Here is a 22175-nt window from a genome sequence, read left to right as displayed (position 1 = left end):
TAGTAGTCCAGGAGAAACACATTTTCTTTGTTCTTTTAGGGTGTTTTAGTTCAGTCGGGCAACATGGTCGGTGCAGGTTTGGAGGGCCGAAGGGCCTGTTCCTGTGCTGTAATTTTCTTTGTTTATATTGGACAGGATAATGAGAGGTGGGAAGTACTGTGTTGGAATCCTTGAAAGTTGATAAGTCACCAGGGCCAGATGGACTGTTTCCAAGGCTGCTGGAAGAGGTCAGGAAGGAGACAGCAGATGATTTTCCAATCCAACAGGATAAAAACCTGGCTTAGCAACAGGAAACAAAGGGTGATGATTAATGCTGCCCTTGCGAATAGAAAGTTGTTTCAACTGGTGTTCCACAGGTTTCAATGTTGGGACCCTTGCTGTTTGTGTTATTAACGATTAGGTCGTGAATGAGGGGGTATGATTGAAAATTTGCAGATGACAAAGATTGGCCGAGAAGTGGATAGTGTAGAGGATAGGTATAATCGACAAAATGATATTGTTGGATTTCTGGGGTGGACAGTAAAGTGGCAGATGGATTTTAATATAGAAGTGTAAGGTAATGCATTGGGGGGGGGGGGGCGATCAAACAAAAATAGGGAATACACATTACATGGGAATATACTAAGGGTAGATGAAGTGAGAAATCTTGGTGTACAAGTACACGGGTCCCTAAAGGCAGCAATTCAAGTAGACAAAGTTGTAAAGGCAGCATTTGGAATGCTCTCCTTCATTGGCAGAGGTATAGAACAGGGTAAGGATTTAACATTGGAGTTGTATAAAACACTGGTGAGGCCACAACTGGAATAGCGTGCAGTTCTGGTCACCATATTATAGGGAGGACGTAATTGCTCTGGAATGCAGTGCAGGTTACCAGGGCTAGAAAACTTTAGCCGTGAGGAGAGATGGGATAGGTTGGGGTTATTTTCCTTGGAACAGAGGCTGAGGGGGTGACTTGATTGAAGTGTACAAAATTATGAGGGGGAAGCGATAGAGTGGACAGGATAAAACTGTTTCCCATGGAGAATTCTAGAACCAGGGGACAGAGATTCAAGATAAGTGGCAGGAGGTGTAGAGGAAGGACCTTTTTTTTTGGCAGTGGTTAGCACTGCTGCCTCACAGCATCAGCGACCCGGGTTCAATTCCCGGCTTGGGTCTGTGTGTGGAATTTGCACATTCTCCCCATGTCAGTGTGGGCTCCTCCGGGTGCTCCCGGTTTTCTCCCACACTCCAAAAGATGCATTGGCCATGCTAAATTCTCCCTCAGTGTACCTGAACAGGCACCGGAGTGTGGCGACTAGGAGATTTTCAGTAATTTGCAGTGAGAATGTAAGCCTGCTTGTGATAATAAATAAACTTTAAAAATGTTTTTTTAAAGTTAAATAAATGTTATTTTATTCTTTTTGTTTTACGCAAAGGGTGGTGGGTGTCTGGAATTAGCTGCCTAAATTGGTGATGGTGGCAGAGACCCTAAACTCTTTAAAAAGTATCTGGATCTGCACCTTAAGTGCTGTAAGCTACGGGTCAGGTGCAGGAAGGTAAGATTAGAAAGAGCACCTGGGTGTCCTTGGGCCGGCATGGACTAGATGAGTCAAATGGCTACCTTCTGTGCTGTAATTTTTCTATTGTTCTAATGACCAATACTCAATTCTGACCAATCTAACATTTCCTGCTGTGAATGCACACACAGTATTTCCACATTCCTATAGAGCAAAGATGACATTAATGCTTTTATTATTTCAGCTGAATTGTTGAAATTTACAGGAAAGATATAAATGACAGGAGTCGTGATTAAAAGACGGACCACACTTAAAGAACACATTTTATTTTGACGTTAGTAAATATTCCATAATTTTAGTACAGTATTTAAAAATGAGAAATACTCCAGTCTAAACAGGTTACGCTTCTAGAAAGTAATTAATTACAAGTAGTGCTAGTACAGTTTATTTTAAATATGTGCGAAACAGCAACTTAGTGGGGGACAAAAATCCATCACAGTGTCAAAAATTCTGAGCAGTTTTGTTTACAGATAGTGGTTTTGCAAGTGAGTATTCCAGCGTTAGTAACTGGGCTCACTAAGCTTTTCAGCAACCAGAATTAAACCAACCATTTCACAGCTTAATTGCAATATACAACATCACAACAGTATCCACACCTCAATCACTGCAGTATTTATGTGGCTTTTGTAGTTTTTGTTTTACAAATTAGCACATGAATAAAGCTGGATTTGGAAATTCATACAGGCTTTGATTGTAAGTAGACATCTATATATGTGACCTAATTGTGAATCGAAAGGAATTCAATATTAGGATTGTTTAAACAAAAGAACATTCCCATTATCCTCACTCACTTGTATTTTATCCTTCATGTCAATCTTTGGTGTGGCCGCATTGATTAATTACTGCAGAATTGGTGTCTAGTTCTGCAACGTGTACCTTCTTAGGCGGCAACCCAACTGCTGGGACATTTCATGTCTTGGAGCAGTGAACTGCAGAGGTTAGAGACCGGATATATCCAAGAGAATCTGGACTCTTTTTTTGGATGGTGACACATCTAACTTTCCATGTTCTGATTAGCAGAGGGTCAAAATGTAAACTTGTAAAACCAGTTATTAGAAAGAGATATAATGCTAAACCACTCATCATTGAAGCAGGGGAAAATAACCTCAGAGGAAATGTTCATACCACATGGTATAAATGTTTATATCACTGAAACGTTCAACCTTGGATCTGCACTGAAAATGTATTTACATTGGAGGTGCTCAAGCCATTTAGAAGATGCTTTGGGCACGTGTGCCATTGAGATGATGCCTTTACCCTTTCTCACACAAGCAATTTTCATTAACTTGTGAAAAACTTACATTTTGCACCATTTTGTTAATGATTTACTGAGCTATATATTAACTAAGTCAACATCATCCTTTAGATATGATGGCCAGTAACAAAGCCCACTCAAAAGCATAGCTGTTCAAACAATATTGAGATGACATTGAAGTGGTCACTGGCCTAGAAAAAGGTTGTAAGATGTGCTCCCAGCAGTTCAAAATAGCACGCGCGGGGCATTCTTTCTCTGCCAAAGTTGCACCTACCACGTTAGTTGTACTCAGTATACATCCAGGGTGGACATATGTAACTGGTGTCAGGCCCACTGGTTTGTGACTGACAGCAGCACTTCAGGTGCTTAACAGGCAAACCAGCAACCCTTGAAGAGCGACAGGCAGCTACCACCCAGTGGTGTTTTTTTTTTTAAAAAACTGCTTTGCGGAACTAGAGTGCTCCATCCATCCCACATTCCCCTTGATTCAGTTGTGATCCAATTTCTAGGCCATTATGTCTGAGTCACACGAAGATGATTCCATTAGCACGTCAATGTTGTTCTGACAAAAAAAAAAGCATCACATTGAAAGGAGAAAATGCATCCTGCAGTCTGTAGTGAAGCAGAAAGCCGCACTAAAGGGAGCGAAGCAGCAGGAAAGGTTGCCTTGGTCACCTGAAGAGACAAGGAGCTTGACTCCAGACTTGGTGTGCAGGCTTGCTCCTTAGGCAGAAATCAGCTAGAGGACCTTATTCAGTTCTGGTCAAATTCAGTCTGTAGTTATCCAGGAGCTGGTGCCATTCAGGGCAGGGAAAGAGTTTTAAAAAGTTAAAGTTTTATTTATCAGTCACAAGTAGGCTTACATTCATACTGTAATGAAGTTACTGTGAAAACCCTCTAGCCGCCACACTCCAGCGCCTGTTCGGGTACACTGAGGGAGAATTTAACATGGCCAATGCGCCTAACCAGCACGTCATTGGACTGTGGGAGGAAACCGGAGCACCCAGAGACACAGGGAGAACGTGCAAACTCCACAGTGACCCAAGCTGGGAATTGAACCCAGGTCCCTGGAGCTGTGAGGCAGCAGTGCTAACCACTGTGCCACTCTAAGGAAAGGACGAAAAAGGAAGAATGAATTACACTAGTTTTTTTCACCGCTCACCTGAAAATAATCACGGTGCAAGTCAGGATGACACTTGCAGTCACAAAAGCTTTCTGATTGAAGTCAAACATGAGGTAATCTCATGTTACTTACATACAACTTTAAGAAAACAAATTATGTTCAAAATTATTTCAAACACAACTTAAAGTCAGTTTCAGCCAACATGTCACTATTCTGACCTAAACAGTGTCAAATATACCATCCCAGATTCAGACAAAGACAAATAATGGTCAGGACACATACAAAAATAGAAATTTAACCTTTTGGTCCAGTCAACATAATTTTGACCTGCAAATAGGATTCCATTATTTTAAAGGAATATGAAAATATCATCCCACACTGCCACCGCTGCACATTAAAAAAAATTCCCTTGGGAGATTCCATTAAAAACACTATGTAAAATATATCCCACCACGCACAATAAGAACCAAGTGTCACGTATTGTCTGAAAGAGCTGGTGGTTCATTAGGACCTGTAACAAAGGTGAGATGTATTAAAGCACTAGGATTTTGGATAGATTATGAAGGGACCTCAGCCCTAAACACTGGTACAATACGCTAATTTACAGTTACTGTGTCAGGTGTCTGAAATGTGAAGGTGCTGAGGTAATTGACTTGAAAACATACTTTCGGGAGGAGTGGTAATGAAATGTAAATTGCCCTTGTTATCTTTCTCCTGCACTCCCCCCCCCCCCCCCCCCGCCCCAAAAAAACATTGAATACATAAACGCAGGCCTAAAAATACTCTGACGAACTGATAGGTGTTATCAAGGCATCCTCAATTGCTCAGGAAGTAATTGCACTGTAGTATGATATTAATCCATATGAAAAAGAAGTAGGCACAAATCAATTATGAAATTGGTGGACACTCCGGCTTAGACACTGACTTGTATGTCTCTGATATTTGAGGGTAGAATCACTTGTAAACCGCCAAAGCCATATAGTAATAGCGGCAAAAAGGGTAGCAGGGGCACTTGAGACCACGCAGCAATGATGTGGGAATGATTCCTCCCTCCTGCTGTGGGAAGTGCGTGGTCAGAGCATTGTCAATCCAATGGCACTGGCATCCATCTTCACCTCCACTGCCACAGGCTCACCACATTAAATCGGACTTCAAATTTCTAAATCCACGTTAAAGAACAGTAGAAAGGTAATCTAGAATGGAGTTAAGGCAAATTCATTCACAACTTTCGACAAGTATTCCAGCTCCACTCGTAAGGCTCTTTTCTCCAAGAAACTGAGAATCAGCATTATATCAAATTAAAGAAAATTAGCCTCAAAAGCGCACGGGTTATCTTCCCAAGTCAGTTGTCTTCATATTTCACGATAATGTGTAAGTTGGTGACCATTAGTAGACAAAGTGTTTTAAAGTGTAAGTATTGTTCACACTTAACCTGGTTACAGTTTTAGTCTCTGTAGGCAGCCTGGTGTCCAAGAGGTCTGTCATCATAAGAGCTGTATCTTTTCACGTGTATTCTACGCACGCGATCTCGAACTTCCAATGCCTCTTCATCTTCGCTGTGCGATCCTGGACCGGATGTCCGACTAGTAGCCTCCAACAACAGGTTATCGGGCACACGTGGCGTTTCATAAAGCAAGACATTTAATGTCTCTTCATAAATTCGTGCTTCGGGAAATTCAACCTATAAAATTAGAAGAACATTTAGACAATTAAAATTCCGAGTGCCGGTGGCGAATCTGGCACATTTTCACATGTCATGAGTAACAAAGTGAGACATCCCAAATTAATCTCAATCAGTACATTCAATGGCAAGGGAACTTCCACCTTAGTTGCTAATCCTCTCGTTGAAGCTGGGCTTCAGAGGTGAAAGGACAGTGCCCGAATGCCTTGCTGCACCTAGATCCTTTTAATGTCTCTCCATTATATGCCAAACCAAAGGTAATTTTTAAGACAAGGAGAAAGACTAAAATTTTGCTCCCAAGCTCCCAAGTTAAACCAGTCACTTAGGGGGACACTCTTGGACATTTGGTGGCACAGCGGTTAGCAGTGCCTCAGTGCCAGAGACCCAGGTTCAATTCCAACCACACTATCTGTGTGGTTTCAAGTGGTCTCAAGTGCCCCTGCTACCCTTTTTGCCGCTATTACTATATGGCTTTGGCGGTTTACAAGTGATTCTACCCTCAAATATCAGAGACATACAAGTCAGTGTCGAAGCCGGAGTGTCCACCAATTTCATAATTGACCGCACGTTTTCCCCGTGTCTGCGTGGGTTTCCTCCGCATGCTCTGGTTTCCCCCCCACAGTCCAAAGATGTGCGGGTTAGGTTGATTGGCCATGCTAAATTGCCCCTTAGTGTCGGGGCAATAGCAGGGTCAGTACATGAGGTTACAGGGATAGGGCCTGGGTGGGATTGTGGCCGGTGTAGGCTCAACAGACTGAATAGTCTCTTCCTGCACTGTAGAGATCCTATGATTCTATGTTCAATAATTTGCTCACAACAAAGCATTAACGCAATGGAAATAAGTCCTTTGAACTTGATTAAGAGAAAGGACTTTCTAAATTCCAATAACATGTTGGAAGTACAATTAAGCGCAGCCTGAAAATAACAATCAGGAGACCAGACACAAAAACCTATTTCTTTTTAAAATCAAGTATTGCTAATGGTATTCCACTCCTGTATCAGTTTATATAGAGGTCATCTTTCACGTACCTTAGTTTGTTTCTTCTCTGTTGCATACACGATTGAAGTACAGCAAACCTCAGCGAGCTTGCGGCCCTGCCCATAGAATGACCAGCAGCAGATCTCATCTCCCAACACGTCCTTCATAAAAAGCACTCGTCCGTTAAATCGCAGGGACAGTTTGTCAAACAGTTCAATGTTCTTCAACAAATTGTCATCGGAGTTGCTGAGAAAACAGAGCATTAAACTTCTGCTGTGAGCAGTAGCGCAGAAACAAATGCAGTTCATAGAATCCCTACAGTGCAGAAAGAGACCATTCAGCCATCAATCCCACCTAGGGCCTATCCCCGTAACCCCACACATTTACACTGCAAATCCCCCTGACACTAAGGGGCAATTTAGCATGGCCAATCGACCTAACCCACACATCTTTGGACTGTGGGAGGAAACCCATGCAGATACGGGGAGAACGTGCAAACTCCACACTGACAGTGGCCCGAAGCCAGAATTGAACCAGGGTCCCTGGCGTTGTGAGGCAGCAGTGCTAACCACTGTGCCGCCCAGAAGATTTTGTTACAGTAGTAATTTCAAGATTTTTGAAGGCGGTTCTTTCATTAAGTCACAATAACCCAAACGCATCTATTTTTGCAGCCATTTTAGATGCTCTCTTGGATGAGTTTAGTTTTGTTCATAATAGAGAAACTGTGCACGTTCTCTGCATTCGGTTTGAGAGAGAAACGTTAAGACTTTTCCCAAATGTAGTTGCATGCTGCACATGTTCAAACACAACAGCAGGCTGTGCCAGACTTTTATTTTGTGGGTTGCACACCACAGAGCCTCTCAGGCCACAATGTAAAGTTTAAGTCAATATTCCGATCAGCTTGGACACATTTCAAGCTGTGAACACAAACAGAGCTGTTCTGATTTAGGATTCACTCAACGAGGCAACAGCACTAAGCACAGTCCTCAAACCTGCAAGCCCATAAGATTCAAACAAAGAATGAAAAGAAGTGTAGACTATCAGGGCTACAGGCTTCTTGTGGCCTACAGACCATTGTTTGTTTGGACATCCTTCTACTGAAGGGAATGACTCATTTTTATCCTACTTATGTTTCTCTCACACAGAAAAAAAGGGAGTTGTGTAAAGCACCATGACTGTGGTGCAGATCTTTGACTTTAGAAATGGTAAAAGACATCGGAAGGAACATGCACTATTTCTAAGTCATATTTGAGTTCATTTTCATTCTGATATTTGTGTCCACATGAGAAGAAATAACTTCTAAATATTTAGTTTTGGAACCAAGCATCAAAAGCCCATTGCCATATGGTTTATGCTGGCTGTTAAAGAATCAGTTAAGATTATTATTTATTGTTGTCACAAGTAGACTTACATTAACACTGCAATGAAGTTACTGTGAAAATTCCCTAGTCGCCACATTCCGGTGCATGTTTGGATAAACTGAGGGAGAATTTAGCATGGCCAAGGCACCTAACCAGCACATCTTTCAGAATCAGAATCCCCAGAGTGCAAACGCAGGCCATTCAGCCCATTGGGTCTGCACCAACTCTCAGAGAGCATCTTAACCAGGCCCTCTCCCCTGCCCTATCACCATAGCCCCACGTACTTATCCCATTAGTTCCCCTAACCTGCACATCTTGGGACACTAAAGGGCAATTTAGCATGGCCAAACCATCTAACCTGCACATTTTTGGACTTGGAGGAAACAGGAGCACCTGGAGGAAACCTACGCAGGCATAGGGAAAATGTGCTAGCTCCACAGATAATCATCCAAGCCTGGAATTGAATCCAGGTCCCTGGCGCTGTGAGACAGCAGTGCTAACCACTGCGCCACCGTGTTGTACAAATGCAGTAGAGTTAGTCACTGGAGAGTGAGGTGCTCGGGAAGCACAAAGTAAAGCTTGTCAGGTAAGGCTTACATTAACACTGCAATTAAGTTACTGTGAGATTCCCCTAGTCGCCACACTCCGGTGCCTGTTTGGGTCAATGCACGTAACCAGCACTTCTTTCAGACTGTGGGAGGAAACCGGAGCACCTGGAGGAAGCCCACGCAGACACAGGGGGAGAAAGTGCAAACTCTACCCAGACAGTGACCCAAGTTGGGAATTGAACCCGGGTCCCTGAAGCTGTGAAGCAGTAGTGCCAACCACTGTGCCACCGTGCTGCCCAGAATTAGCTGCCTACTGGAAAGCTGTTTGGCAGTTGTTAGTATTTAATGTTTCAAAGCAGTAAATCTTACTGAGCAGACTAAATATTTGACAATCTCCTTGCTTGTCCCAACCGCTCCCCCCACCAATTCCTCCCCCCCCACCACTTTATATGAAGCATTCCTGTAAACTGCTATACATGTGCGCTGAAAATGATTCAAAGTAATCACAAAATAATCTCCATTAACTGGCAAGGCTAAACAAGTCAAACATAGCAGAGGCCCCGGCAATTAGAAGCAGCACCGTACCTCGTATAAGAATACTTGTTGTTGCTTCTATTATGTAGCAGCTTCACAACTGGCTGTTGGTAAAGAACAAAGCCAGTTAGCTTTTAATAAAGAGTACGAAGTCTGAGAAAAGTTCTTCCATTACAGAAAAAAAACACACGAGAATTTTGTGACCTTAGCGCATGTTTCAATCAGTTGTTCTTCCTCCTTAGGAGAGGTGATCATGGGGATTGTGCACGCTACTTCACAGCATTCATTCTTTTCCTGAAAGAAAATGACATTATAAAACAGATGAAAAGAAGTCACCAAACCAACACGAGAACTTTTCTTCACATCACCAAACCAACACGAGAACTTTTCTTCACATAACTGTATTTCAGAAACAGTGAACATGTGGTTGCTACGGTGACCGCAACTCAACCTTGCGACACTATTACAAAAGTGGAAAATATTCCTGCCGCACAAAAGGGACAGTGAAGGGAATTGTTGCGTGTTATTCCTGGGTCAAGTGTGGTGCATCACTCAGTATTTCACTACCAGCAGGGGTATGCCAATTGCATAGCCTCAACTCGCTACTTCCTCAGCCATCACAGAACTGAATTTTAATTTTAATCGTGTTCCTTGAGATTTTTTCAATAAAATCCTTTACTTTGTTCCCAGTGAAAATCCATGAACAACTTTTAACGCTCCTATTAGATACTTTGACAAAGGGTCATCTGGACTCGAAACTTCAACTCTTTTCTCTCCTCACAGATGCTGCCAGACCTGCTGAGATTTTCCAGCGTTCTCTCTTTTGGTTCCTGTCAGACACATTCCTGCTACTATCTGTCTCTCAGACTCTCCGAAAGAACATCCTACACAGACCCCATCCCCACGAATTTACCATGGCTAGTTTGCACATCTTTGGACGCTAAGGGGCAATTTAGCACGGCCAATCCATCTAATCTACACATCTTTGGACATTGGAAGGAAATTGGAACACCCAGAGGAAGCCCAGGCAATCACAGGGAGAACATGCAAATTCCACACGGACAAGGCTGGAATCGAACCCAGGTCCCTGGCGTTGAGGCAGCAGTGCTAACCACTGTACCACCCACATTTATTCCCAAGACAACACTTACTGGGATTTGGTGCTTGTGCTGAAACTAGGGGCTATGCAGGTGAGGGTTTTGCACCACAAGATGTTTGCTAATAGAGCAATTTTCTAATAGTATATGTTACACTTACCTTCCACAACCAAGTGAACATGCACAATTACATATGCAGAAAAACGATTGTGTAAAACAGAAAGACAGCAGCTGCTGTAAGTTACCTGCAAAGCAGTCTGACAGACATCCACAAGACCCTGAATGAGGTAATATTTAGCTTCTGCCAAAAGTTCCTTTATTTCCCGCCTACTCTTTGGAAGGATAATCAAATCATCCCGCAGGTAGTTCAAGACAGTGCCAAAATGTTTACCACAACGGTCAATAAGAATCCAACCTGTTTGGAAAAACAGCAAATATTTCACAGTAGCCGGGTGTGATTCAAGGATATTCAACAACCAGAACCGTATTCCATACAACAGGTAAACCAAGATCCTCAGTGCCCCACCCTCTAAATTACTTAAATGAACAGTTTAAGTTTATTTATTAGTGTCAAAAGTCGGCTTATATTAACATCGCAACTGTGAAAGTCCCCTAGTCGCCACACTCCGGCGCTTGTTCAGATACACTGAGGGAGAATTTAGCATGGCCAATGCACCTAACCAGCACGTCTTTCGGACTGTGGGAGGAAACCAAAGCACCCCACACAGACATAGGGAGAAACTCCACACAGACAGTGACCCAAGCTGGGAATCGAACCCAGGTCCCTAGTGCTGTGAGGCAGCAGTGCTAACCACTGGGCCACCGTACTGCCCCAGAACAGAGGATAAGCAGGCAATTTGACCCATCAACACCATCCATGTGGAATTTGCTTAATCACACACTAATTCAGATTCACCTGCAGGAGGAAAGTTCTCCAAGGTTCCTTCGGATTCCTCAGCCACAATCTGAACTTTCAGAAAGCTTAGAACCCAAATTATTCATCTTTGTTTAGTAACAAGACATTCCTATGGTCTCGCGGTCATTTAATTATATTAATTCTTCATGGCTCAGTTGGCGGTACTCAATTCCAAAGGTTGTGGTTCAACCCATACTCCAGAATTTCCAGACTCGGCCTAAGTTGACACTCCAGTGCAGCACAGTAAACGCTCCCAATACTGGATATGCCATCCTTGGGATCAACCGTTGAATGGAGGCCTCAATGGCTTGGATGGACATATAAAGATTTGGAACTATTCAAAATACAAATATTTCTACAGTACAATAACCAACATTCCTGCCTCAAGCAACACCAAAAACGTATTAACTGATTCATCTTGTTGCCGTTTTTGGCACATGCCGTGTTCAAAACACAAGGATGTTAGAAATAGGAGCAGGGGTAGACCACGTGGCCCCTCAAGCCTGCTCTGCCATGCAGTACAATCCTGGTTGATGCTCCACCTCAACTCCATCTTCTTGTCTGCGTGGCACGGTCCTTAATTCCGAGACACCAAAAATCTATTTCAGTCTTAAATATATTCAACATGAAGCATCCACAAGCCTCCGGAGGGGACAGGGTCCCAAAGATTCACAAGCCTTTGAGTGAAAATCTTTTACCTCATTACAGTCCTAAATGATTAGTCCCTCATCTTGAGACTGTGCCCGTGTTCTAGATTCCCAGCTTGGGGAAACAATCTCTATCTATACTGTCAATCCTGTTCAGAAGAATTTATGCTTCAATGAGATCCCCTCTCATTCTTCTAAACTCCAGAGTGTAATCGGTGAAACTTACACAGCAAACGGCTGCAATATTTGAATACGCGGCAGTCACTGCATATTCATGAGATGCAACTTTAGCTGACTTGGTACAGTCACACTGACTGGACTTTTCAACAAAGTTAATCAGCACAACCAAATTCATTCCCACTTTTACTACAGGGCACCTCATCACATTTCACATCCCAAATGCTAAATAATACATTTATCGACACTAAAACCCATCTGTCCTGAATTGGTTCAACTTTCAATGAGTGCTATCACCAGTACACTCATCACCTAGTCAAATCTTTTACACTCCTAGTGTCCTCCTTTGTATTGTTTGATGTGTAAATCATAAAACAACCAAGAATAAGTCCTTCTGAACTTTCTGACCTTGGTTTCAATCTAATTTACCACAAACTCTGTAAACCCAACCACCAGCATTCCAATGGAACTCCACTGAATACTGTGAAAATTCAAATGGCTCATACCTGCGCTAACTTAGTTGCCATATTAAAAAGAAATGCAGTCATCTCATTACACATAGCTTAAATCACCTGCTACCATGCAGTTTTATCTTCAACAAACTCGGTGTCCCTTTTTTCGATCGAATTTAAAGTGATGAACAGGGATGGGTGATTGGAGATTTCCACTAAACTGTGAAATCTAGCCATTTAAGTTGTGTAATATTTATCTTTACAAGACAATTTAATAGTTAAAAGCCACTATTGCTCCATGAAAGCAATGAGAACTTCGCCAGGTAGTTAACACTATGATAAACTGAAATAGATGCAAGATCTAAGTTTTTGAAATGAAAGAAACTACAATGTCGACAGAGAGAGTTGCTTTGTGAAATATTAGTCCAATTGGATTATATAATCCAAAGGAAACCAGGTGTTAACATGAGATTTGGAACATTTTAATGCTCGGATGTCAATAATTTATAAACATGCCACCTGCAGGTAAATAAACATGCTGCATCATCAGATTCATCACCCGTTAAAAAGGCAATTGGCTCTCAGTTCATTGACAATTTTCTTTTAGGGTGAAAAAGATCAGCAGGTTAGATCCCAAAACCTTTGTATGCTAGTCTTTCCCACGATCTCAAAATTCAAATGTGTCTCCCCTCCCTCCAAGGATCTACAAGCTGTTAACTTCCAACATTGACACCTGCTAAATACCACCTGGTTTAGCTTCTCACCAAACTCAGTGTTGGACCTTGAGCTAGATTTCTAAATTTAACAAAATTGTGTTTGTTCCCATGCTCCTATCGTAGATCAGAAAGTTCTATCACGTTGCGCAAGGCAGAATTTGTATCATCTAATATCTGTATGTCATAATGCCAATGTACAGACCGCAAATGCCAACAGGAGACTGCAACACTAACTGGTAGATCTGGGGGCACAATAGATCAGGAGGTTAAAATGCCAATAATGTGCTTTGCAACTTCTTGCTTACAATGCTCGACAGAGCTCATCACCAAAGTGTAATTTTTCAGAGTCAAACAACCCGAGGCAAAAATATTATCCCATTAAAACAGCGTGGTACTAATTTCAAACACATGACCTCCAAATCCCTGTGATTATTAAAACACAGACATATAAAACACAATGCATTTATCTTGCTGTGTTTACTGGTATCGAATGTAAAACATGATTTTCATCACACCCATTTACTGGACAATTCTAAACCTAGATCAATACTATAATTCCAAAATTGAAATGATTGCATTGACAATATAACTTGATTTGAGAAGCTACTTTACAATCAAGTTGAAAGCCCTACAGATTTACTTTACAGCGTATGCTGAATTTGCCAGTAAAATAAGTGGTCGAAATCCATATTACCTGGTATTAACCGGCTATGCTTGGACCCATCCCCTACATCAACCATTTCTAAAGAACTTTTGATTGCCACCCATCTACACTTACTATTTCTTTTTAATGATCCAAAAGATGGGAAACAGTCAAGTGTTGAGAGAAAAGCCAAATTGACTTTTCTACATTTAAGTACATTAATACACGACTTGTTCTACACTTCCTGCTGCCTCGGAAAAGCAGCGAGCATAATCAAGGACCCCACGCACCCCGGACATACTGTCTTCCATCTTTGTCCATCAGGAAGAAGATACTAAAGTCTGAGATCACTTCTCAAGAACAACTTCCTCCCTGCTGCCAGACTTTTGAATGGACCTACATCGCATTAAGTTGATCTTTCTCTGTACGCTAGCTATGACTGTAACCCTATGTTCTGCACCCTCTCCTTCCTTCTCCCCTATGTACTCTAAGAATGGTATGCTTTGTCTGTATAGTGCGCAAGAAACAATCATTTTCACCGTTTACTGATACATGACAATGATAAATCAAATCACTACCATCCATGGCATCTTTTGGAATATGCATTTTTAAAAACTAAAATAACTTTTGTTTACTTCTGGTACAAGTAATTAGATTATATTCACCTTCTTTGTCAGTGAGCACTTCCATTCTTCCGCTAAACATTGCCTTTAGCATCGTATCATGTCTGGTTAAAATCTGAACAGTGGTGTAGTATAGGGATCCTCCAACATTTAATCGGATGTATTTGTTCCCCATGCTTCCTCCTTTAAAGCCGAGTGCCTTAGGCTTGGCTCCAGAAGATGGGCACAGTGATGTTAAGCAGGTGTCTCCAGACATGTCTCTCTGCAGGTAAATGGTGACTCTGCACACAGTTGGTTTCAGCTGTCCCGCCGTGGTTGGGGTGTGCAAGCCAGACAAAAATGAGCCAAGGTCAGGTCACGTCCACAAGTGTTCATAACATCTGCACCTCTAAAAAATGAGGAAAATCGTTTTGTTATACGTGAAGGAAGCAGAAATAAACAGCACTTTGCACTCAAAGCTAAACTAACATTTTTTCTCCATAGGTATATTGGGGCTGCACGGTGGCACAATGGTTAGCACTGCTGCCTCACAGCGCCAGAGACCCGGGTTCGATTCCCCACTTGGGTCACTGTCTGTGCAGTCTGCACGTTCCCCCGTATCTGCATGGGTTTCCTCCGGTTTCCTCCCACAGTCTGAAAGATGTGCTGGTTAGGGTGCATTGGCCATGCTAAATTCTCCCTCAGTGTACCCGAACAGGCGTTGGAGTGTGACAACGAGGGAATTTTCACAGTAACTTCATTGCAGTGTTAATGTAAGCCTACTTGTGACACTAATAAACTTTAGATATGAGCAAATTGGAAACTCCTAGTCTGGCAAATGTGCTTTGTGAAACACCCTCAATTTTAACCAGAAAGCATAATCAAAGGGAGGAAGTGGGTAATTCAGCCCACAAGTGACCACTGTGAAACCACAGTGCTCAATTCTGCTCCCAATCAAGTCTTTCAAATTTCTGGAGTTGGATTTATTTATTCTTTAATATTAAGCCTGGAATTTTTAAATTCCTTTTTGTGCATGCAAAACCTTCGATGACATATTCAATAATTAAGTGATGACTTCTCGCATACAAAATAACTTATTCAACATAAAGACAGTGCATTTTCAAAATTTAGTTGAAAAAATTACAAATTTTAAATTTGAATGATGCCATTATTAGATGGTTACTAGGAAGACTGAAAAGGCAACTTTAATTTGAAAGTCAGAGATAGGAAGTGCTCCTGCCAGTGCTACAAAGCAGCACTTACACAGCAATACACAGTTCACTGGCCCATCCCAAACTTAGCACTCAACTTCTGACCTCATTACAGACTTGGTTCAAACATGGACAAAAGAGCCAAACTCCAGAGGTGAGGAAAGAATGACTGCCCTTGACATTAAGGTGCTCTCGCAAAATTGGAGCCAATGGGAATTGGGGGGGAAAAACTTTCTGCTGGTTGGTGTCATACCAGGCACAGAGGATTGTGGTGGTTGGAAGCTAATCATCTCAGTCCCAGGACATCACAGCAGGAGTCCCTCAGGGTAGTGTCATAGGCCCAGCCATCTTCAACTTCTTCATCAATGGCCTTCCCTCCATCTTAAAGTCAAAAATGGGGATGTTCGCTGATGATTGCACAATGTTTAGCACCATTTGTGACTGCTCAGATACTGAAGCCCTGCTGTCCAAATGCAGCAGGGCCTGGACAATATCGAGGCTTCGGCTGATGCGTGGCAAGCAGCATTTGCACCACACAAGTGCCAGGCAATGACCATCTCCTACAAGTGAGATCCAACCATCTCCCCATGATATTCAATGGAATTACCATCACCAAATCCACCCACTAATCAACACCCTGGGGATTATCACTGACCAGAAACTGAACTGAACTAGCCATATAAATACTGTGGCTACAAGAGCAGCTTAGAGGCAGGGAATTCTGCAGAGAGTAACTCACCTCCTGACTCCCAAAGCCTGTCTATCCAGGACAAACCAGCCTGCGTGATTGGCAACCCCTTCAACATCTACATCCTCCACCATGGTACACACTGCTGCCACTGCACAATTATCTACAAGATGTACTGCAGCATCTCACCAAAGCACCTTCCAAACTTGTGACCTCTCCCACCTTGGAAGACAAAGACAGCAGAAGGGTGGGAACACCAGCATCTGCAGGGGAAGCGATGGCCCAGTGGTATCACTAATGCAGAAACTCAGCTAATGTTCTGTGGAAACAGGTTCAAATCCTGCCACAGCAGATGGTGAATTAGAATTCAATAAAAAATACCTGGAATTAAGAATCTACTGATGACCATGAAACCATTGTCAGAAAAACCCATCTGGTTCACTAATGTCCTTTAGGGAAGAAAATCTGCCATCCTTACCCGGTCTGGCCTACATGTGATTCCAGAGCCACAAGGTTGATTCTCTGCCCTCTGAAATGGCCTAGCAAGCTACTCAGTTCAAGGGCAACTAAAGACGGGCAATAAATGCTGGCCAGCCAGTGATGCCCATGTTGCATGAATGAATAAAAATAATTCTCCATCAACCCACACACCATGTTGACTTGAAACTATATCGTCATTGCTTCACTGTCACTGGGTCAAAACCCTCCCTTACAGTACTGTGGATGTGCCTAAACCACATGGACTGCAGTGGTTCATGAGGGTGGCTCACCACCACATTCTCTAGAGCAATTAGTGATGGACAGGAAAAATGCTGGCCTAGCCAGTGACACCCACATCCCACAAAAAGAATTTATAAAATCAATTTGGCCACGGCAATCGGTTGACCTGTCCGGAATGATTTGATGACTATTGCGACTAATCTTTTAAAAATTAATTCACGGAATGTGGGTGTTGCTGGCATCTATGGTCCATTTGTAATTACCCTTGAGGTGACAGTGGCGAGCAGCCTTTTTGAACCACTGCAAGCAGAGTGATTTGGCACAAATGAATGGCGTGCTGGGCCATTTCAAGGGAAGTTAAGAGTCAACCATGTTGCTGAGAATCTGGAGTCACATGGAGGCCAGGCAAGGAAAGCTATTTCCTTCCCTAAAGAACAACAGTGAACCAAATGGGATTTTATGAGTCTGATAGTTTCACTGTGCTCCAGTGGTGGAGGGGATGAATGTTTAAGGTTGTGGATGGGGTGCCAGCGATGGGTGGATTGTTGTTTGTGGGAACTTGCTGTATACAAATTGGCTGCAACATTTCCTACATTACAACAGTGCCTACACTTGGAAAAGTATTTCACTATCAATAAAGTGCTTTGGGGTGTCAGAGGTTTTGAAAGGCACCATGTTAATACAAGCTTTTTGTTCTAATTATTGAGATCTTCTTAGCAAATCGAACTTAACCTTTCACAATGTGGTGCAAATGGTCTGAGCTTCTTTGGGCCGTGGAACAAGCAAGCAGGATTACGTGTTCAACAGACTATTGAATGACCTCTTGGGTCGAGCAGAGAATCGGGGTAGTCAGTAATGTGCTCCACGGTCAAAGTCTGACAATGCATACATTTGCATGAAGAACAGCCTCTGTACATGGATATCAGAGGGCTCCTTATTACTCATGGAGAAAAAAGCCAGCAAGAGTTAGAGGAGGGGAGGAAACCTTGCGAAACCTGTTAGAGGAAACCGAATAACTTTGTGAACTGCTCATGCTACATAATGAATAATGAATTTTAAATGAATGGGTGAGTCAGACCGAAGGCTCAGCAAGGTTTCTCAAGGTTGGAACAAATATATTTAATTATGCTGATGACTGCCGCATACACTCTGAAAAATGAATGTTCAATTACACCCACGCACCAGAAGCCTGACAAAGATGCAAGCAGACATGTGGATTTTAAAAATTTATGTGGCATAATAAGATAGCATTCATTGATTGAACATATCACATTACCAAATGGTTTGAACCCCTGCATCTGCTCGCTCACACAAACACATGGACTTTTCACTCTTGCAATCATACAGCTAAATGTTACATCACTTTAGCTCAGCTCAGCAAATCAGAAATAAACAGGGCAGCACGGTGGCTAGCACTGCTGCTTCACAGCACCAGGGACCCAAGTTCGATTCCCAGCTTGGGTCAGTCTGTGTGGAGTTTGCACATTTTCTCCGTGTCTGCATGGGTTTCCTCCGGGTACTCCGGTTTCCTCAGTCTGAAAAATGTGCTGGTTAGGTGCATCGACCCGAACAGGCGCCAAAGTGTGGCGACGAGGGGAATTTCACAGTAACTCCGTTGCAGTATTAATGCAAGCCTTACTTGTGACTAATAAATAAAGTATAAAACTTTTTTTGTCAAAGGAGCTGTAAGCTCCTAGAATTGAGAAGAATGATAGGTGATCTTACTGAAACATGTAAAATTGTTAATAGACTTGACAGGGTGGAGGCTGGGCAGATGTTTCCTCTGGATGGGGAGTCTGGAACAAGGGAGCATAGTCTCAGAATAAAGGGTCAGCCACTTATGACTGAGATGTGGATCTGAGAGGACTGTGAATGATCAGTTGTTGAGTATATTCAATAAGAAGTTTAACAACGATGTGGAGATGCCGGCGTTGGACTGGGGTAAGCACAGTAAGAAGTCTCACAACACCAGGTTAAAGTCCAACAGGTTTATTTGGTAGCAAATACCATAAGCTTTCGGAGCAATGCTCCTTCGTCAGATGGAGTGGTCTCTGTGGAGTCTTCGTCATCTTCATCCACTCTGTCCACTCCATCTTCGTCAGATGGAGTGGACAGAGACCACTCCATCTGACGAAGGAGCATTGCTCCGAAAGCTTATGGTATTTGCTACCAAATAAACCTGTTGGACTTTAACCTGGTGTTGTGAGACTTCTTACGAAGTTTAACAACACCAGGTTAAAGTCCAACAGGTTTATTTGGTAACAAAAGCCACACAAGTATATTCAAGACAGAGAAGGATAGATATTTGGACTCTAAAGGAAATGTGGCTTCTGGGAGTGAGAGAATCTGGAATTGAAGCTATGATGGTATTGTGTAGTGGAGCAGGTGCAGAGTGTTGAATGACCTACCCCTGCTCCAACTTTCTCTTATCTGACATTTAACGGTCACGCAGTCTTAAATAAAGTACATTATAAAATTGCACGATGGACAATTAATTCATGGCCTTGCCATTCCCCAGCTCCAGCCTCCTCCAGCACCACCCCCACTCATCTCCCGCCCCACAATCCTTGGAAATTTTTCTGATTCTGCCTCTTGCCGACTGCTCCCTCTCCTCCCCGAGGGGAGTTTACAGTCAATTTGTCTCCATGTTCACAAAGCCCATTCATCGCCCCACTTTCCTCCAATTCTTACAACGCACCTCCTAGGCCAAACTTTTGGTCACCTCTTCTAACATCTCCTTTTGTGGGCTGTCTGTTAACCTTCGTATGAATATGCATCTGTGCAGCACCTCAGGACAGGTTGTGATGCTAAAGACACTATGAGTCAGAGTTCAAATACACACTAAGAACAAATCATGAAAGAGTAGATAGAAAGCGCCACACCTGTCCACCACATTAAGTTTCACTATGTTGATTATGCAGAAGGTAATATGCAAATTTGAGATTCATGCACTCTCCCAAATATCATTCCTGTACGCCTTAAAATATCACTGAATGCCCACTGAAAGAACTGTGCAATTTGAAATAGAATTAACACTTTGCAGCCTTCCAAATGATCACCTTAGCATAGGTACAAGTTATAACTATGCTCAAATTTCAGTCCAAAATGAGAGAACATGAGCATTTAAACTCACATCTAACTACTACCACTTGCAGTCATACTTTAGAAAGAACTACTTTGGTGAGTCAGCGCAACAGCGAAGACACCAAATGCTTCACAGAATTATCACAATACATTGAGAGAAAACTGAAACTGCAGGGATATGGGACAAGTCAGCACAGGTATAAGCCAAATGGAATCCTCCTGTTCTGTAAAATTCTATGTCAGTACTGTGAAGGAATAGGAGCGTTAAAAAATTCATCACTGCGGAAATACATTCCAACATGGGTTGATTAATCTCAGCAGTCGTTCATTTTACTTAAGGTATCTGAGGGAGTACTACTGATGACGAACATCAGTGCAACATAGCTGCAAAGTGTTGACAGTAGCTTTCAAGTTCATTGCTGTTAACAGATCTAAAATCAAGACAAAAAAGAATTGCCAAGTATTTAATTCTAGCCATCTCACCACTTGATAATTTCCCACCCCAAACAAGCACTATTGCACTCTAATAATCATTTATTTCCTTAAGGTCGCTAGTGCAGAAGGAGGCCATTCAGCCCATTGGGTCTGTATCGATTCTTACCTAGGATTACCCCGTAACTCCACGTATTTACCCCATTAATCTCCCTAACCTACAAATCTTTGGACATTAAGGGGCAATTTAGCATGGCCAATCCACCTGACCTGCACATCTTTGGACTGTGGAAGGAAACCAGAACATCCAGAGGAAACCCACACAGGTGCGGGGAGAATGTGCAAACTCCACAGTCACCCAAAGGCACTGAGGCGCAGCAGTGCTAACCACTGTGCCACCCAATATAACATTAGCATAAATAATATGTTTTATATAGCATTAATTTACACTTATCTCACATCTTCAACATAGCAAAATATTTCAAGGCCATTCACAGGAGAGCTAACAAATAGAATTTGACACTAAGCCACATCAGGATTTTCAAGCAGATGACCAAAACTTGGTCAAAGTAGTAGGTTTTAAACAGCATAAAAGGGGGAAAGACAGGGTGAGGCAGAAAGGTTTAGGAACAGGAACATAGGGTCAGAGGACTGCAAATACATTTGAGGGCTGTGGGGATGAAGGAGATTGCAGACAGGGAGGGCCAAGGCCATGAAGTGATCTCAAAACAAGGATGAACATTTCAAAATTGAGGCATGGCTTGACCAGGAACCAATTTCAGTAGGTGAACAGGCTTGGCAGTGAAGAAAATTTGGCACACATTTGGAAGCAGACAGTAGAGTTTTGGATTACTCCAGGTTTACAAAAGGCTGAATTGTGGGGAGGCTGGCTCAGAGTACATTGGAATTGCTGCGTCTGGAGTTAACAAAGGCATGAACATGATTCAGCAATTGAACTCAGCCAGGGGCAATCAAGTGATGTTGGAGGTGGAAGTTGGCAGTCTTAGTGATGGCACAGATGTGTGGTGAAGAATCTAAAATATCAGAATCAAATACAAACAAAGTTACACAGAGTGCCCGGTTCAACCTTCGACACAGTTACTGAGGCGAGGGATGGAAACCGGAGGAGGGACTGAAGGCAATGAATAAATAGTTCTGGGTTTTCTCAACACTGGGGGAAACCTCCTTTCATGGAGTAGAAACAGCCTGGCAATTCACAAACAGTGGAGGGCGAGGTAGAGCTTGCTGAAACCCATCCATTTCCACCCTAACCCTACTGACCATTATCCTTTCCGAACTGAATGCCACCCTTGGAAGGGTTTGGGGGAGTTTCTCCATCTCCACTCATTTCTTCCAGCTCCCATGGTGAACGTTAACTGAGGAGACACTCGGCCCTGGACTTCTCTGTCGCTCTGAGGCCCAAAGCTCAGTCCATTTTGCCAAGCTTCACTCTCTCTCTTTCCCCCCCGCCCCACCACACTGGAGCAGCTGATGAGTTTATTGGTTGTAGTTATGCTCCCCTCTGCCCAGTCCCTGAGGCGAGCCCTGTACCTGCACAAGTTGCCCTGCCGACCATCCCGCTCCACCTCTCCTCCCCTTTCTCCTCCTTCACTTCCGGCTCAACGGGCTCGCCGGAAGTGACTTCACGCCGCCCGCCAGCTCCGCCCCACAGCTCCCACCAGCCTAGTGCGCACGCGCGTAGATCCTTCGCCGTCACTCACCAGCCTAGTGCGCACGCGCGCATGGGTTCCCC

General features: G+C 43.0%; 1 protein-coding gene across 2 annotated transcripts; it reads right to left on the bottom strand.

Annotated features, from left to right (window-relative positions):
- Positions 1-1808: 1808 nt before the first annotated feature.
- Positions 1809-22061, bottom strand: LOC144501246 (BTB/POZ domain-containing adapter for CUL3-mediated RhoA degradation protein 2). Of its 2 annotated transcripts, XM_078224739.1 has the most exons (8): positions 21974-22061; positions 14351-14696; positions 10380-10549; positions 9242-9331; positions 9089-9141; positions 6645-6840; positions 5367-5615; positions 1810-3602 (listed from the first exon to the last, which is right to left on the bottom strand). In XM_078224739.1, the coding sequence occupies exons 2-7, from the start codon at positions 14562-14564 to the stop codon at positions 5379-5381; spliced, it is 960 nt and encodes a 319-aa protein (XP_078080865.1). In that variant the 5' UTR covers positions 14565-14696; positions 21974-22061; the 3' UTR covers positions 1810-3602; positions 5367-5378. The 2 variants fall into 2 exon arrangements, with proteins under 2 accessions (XP_078080864.1, XP_078080865.1); XM_078224738.1 differs by having other exon boundaries at positions 1809-5615.
- Positions 22062-22175: the final 114 nt, after the last annotated feature.

This window comes from Mustelus asterias, chromosome 12 (genome assembly GCF_964213995.1).
Source record: "Mustelus asterias chromosome 12, sMusAst1.hap1.1, whole genome shotgun sequence".
In the NCBI taxonomy this organism is placed as follows: Eukaryota; Metazoa; Chordata; class Chondrichthyes; order Carcharhiniformes; family Triakidae; genus Mustelus; species Mustelus asterias.
The sequence above is the reverse complement of the archived record's forward strand: the minus strand, read 5'-3'. Positions and strand labels throughout refer to the sequence as shown.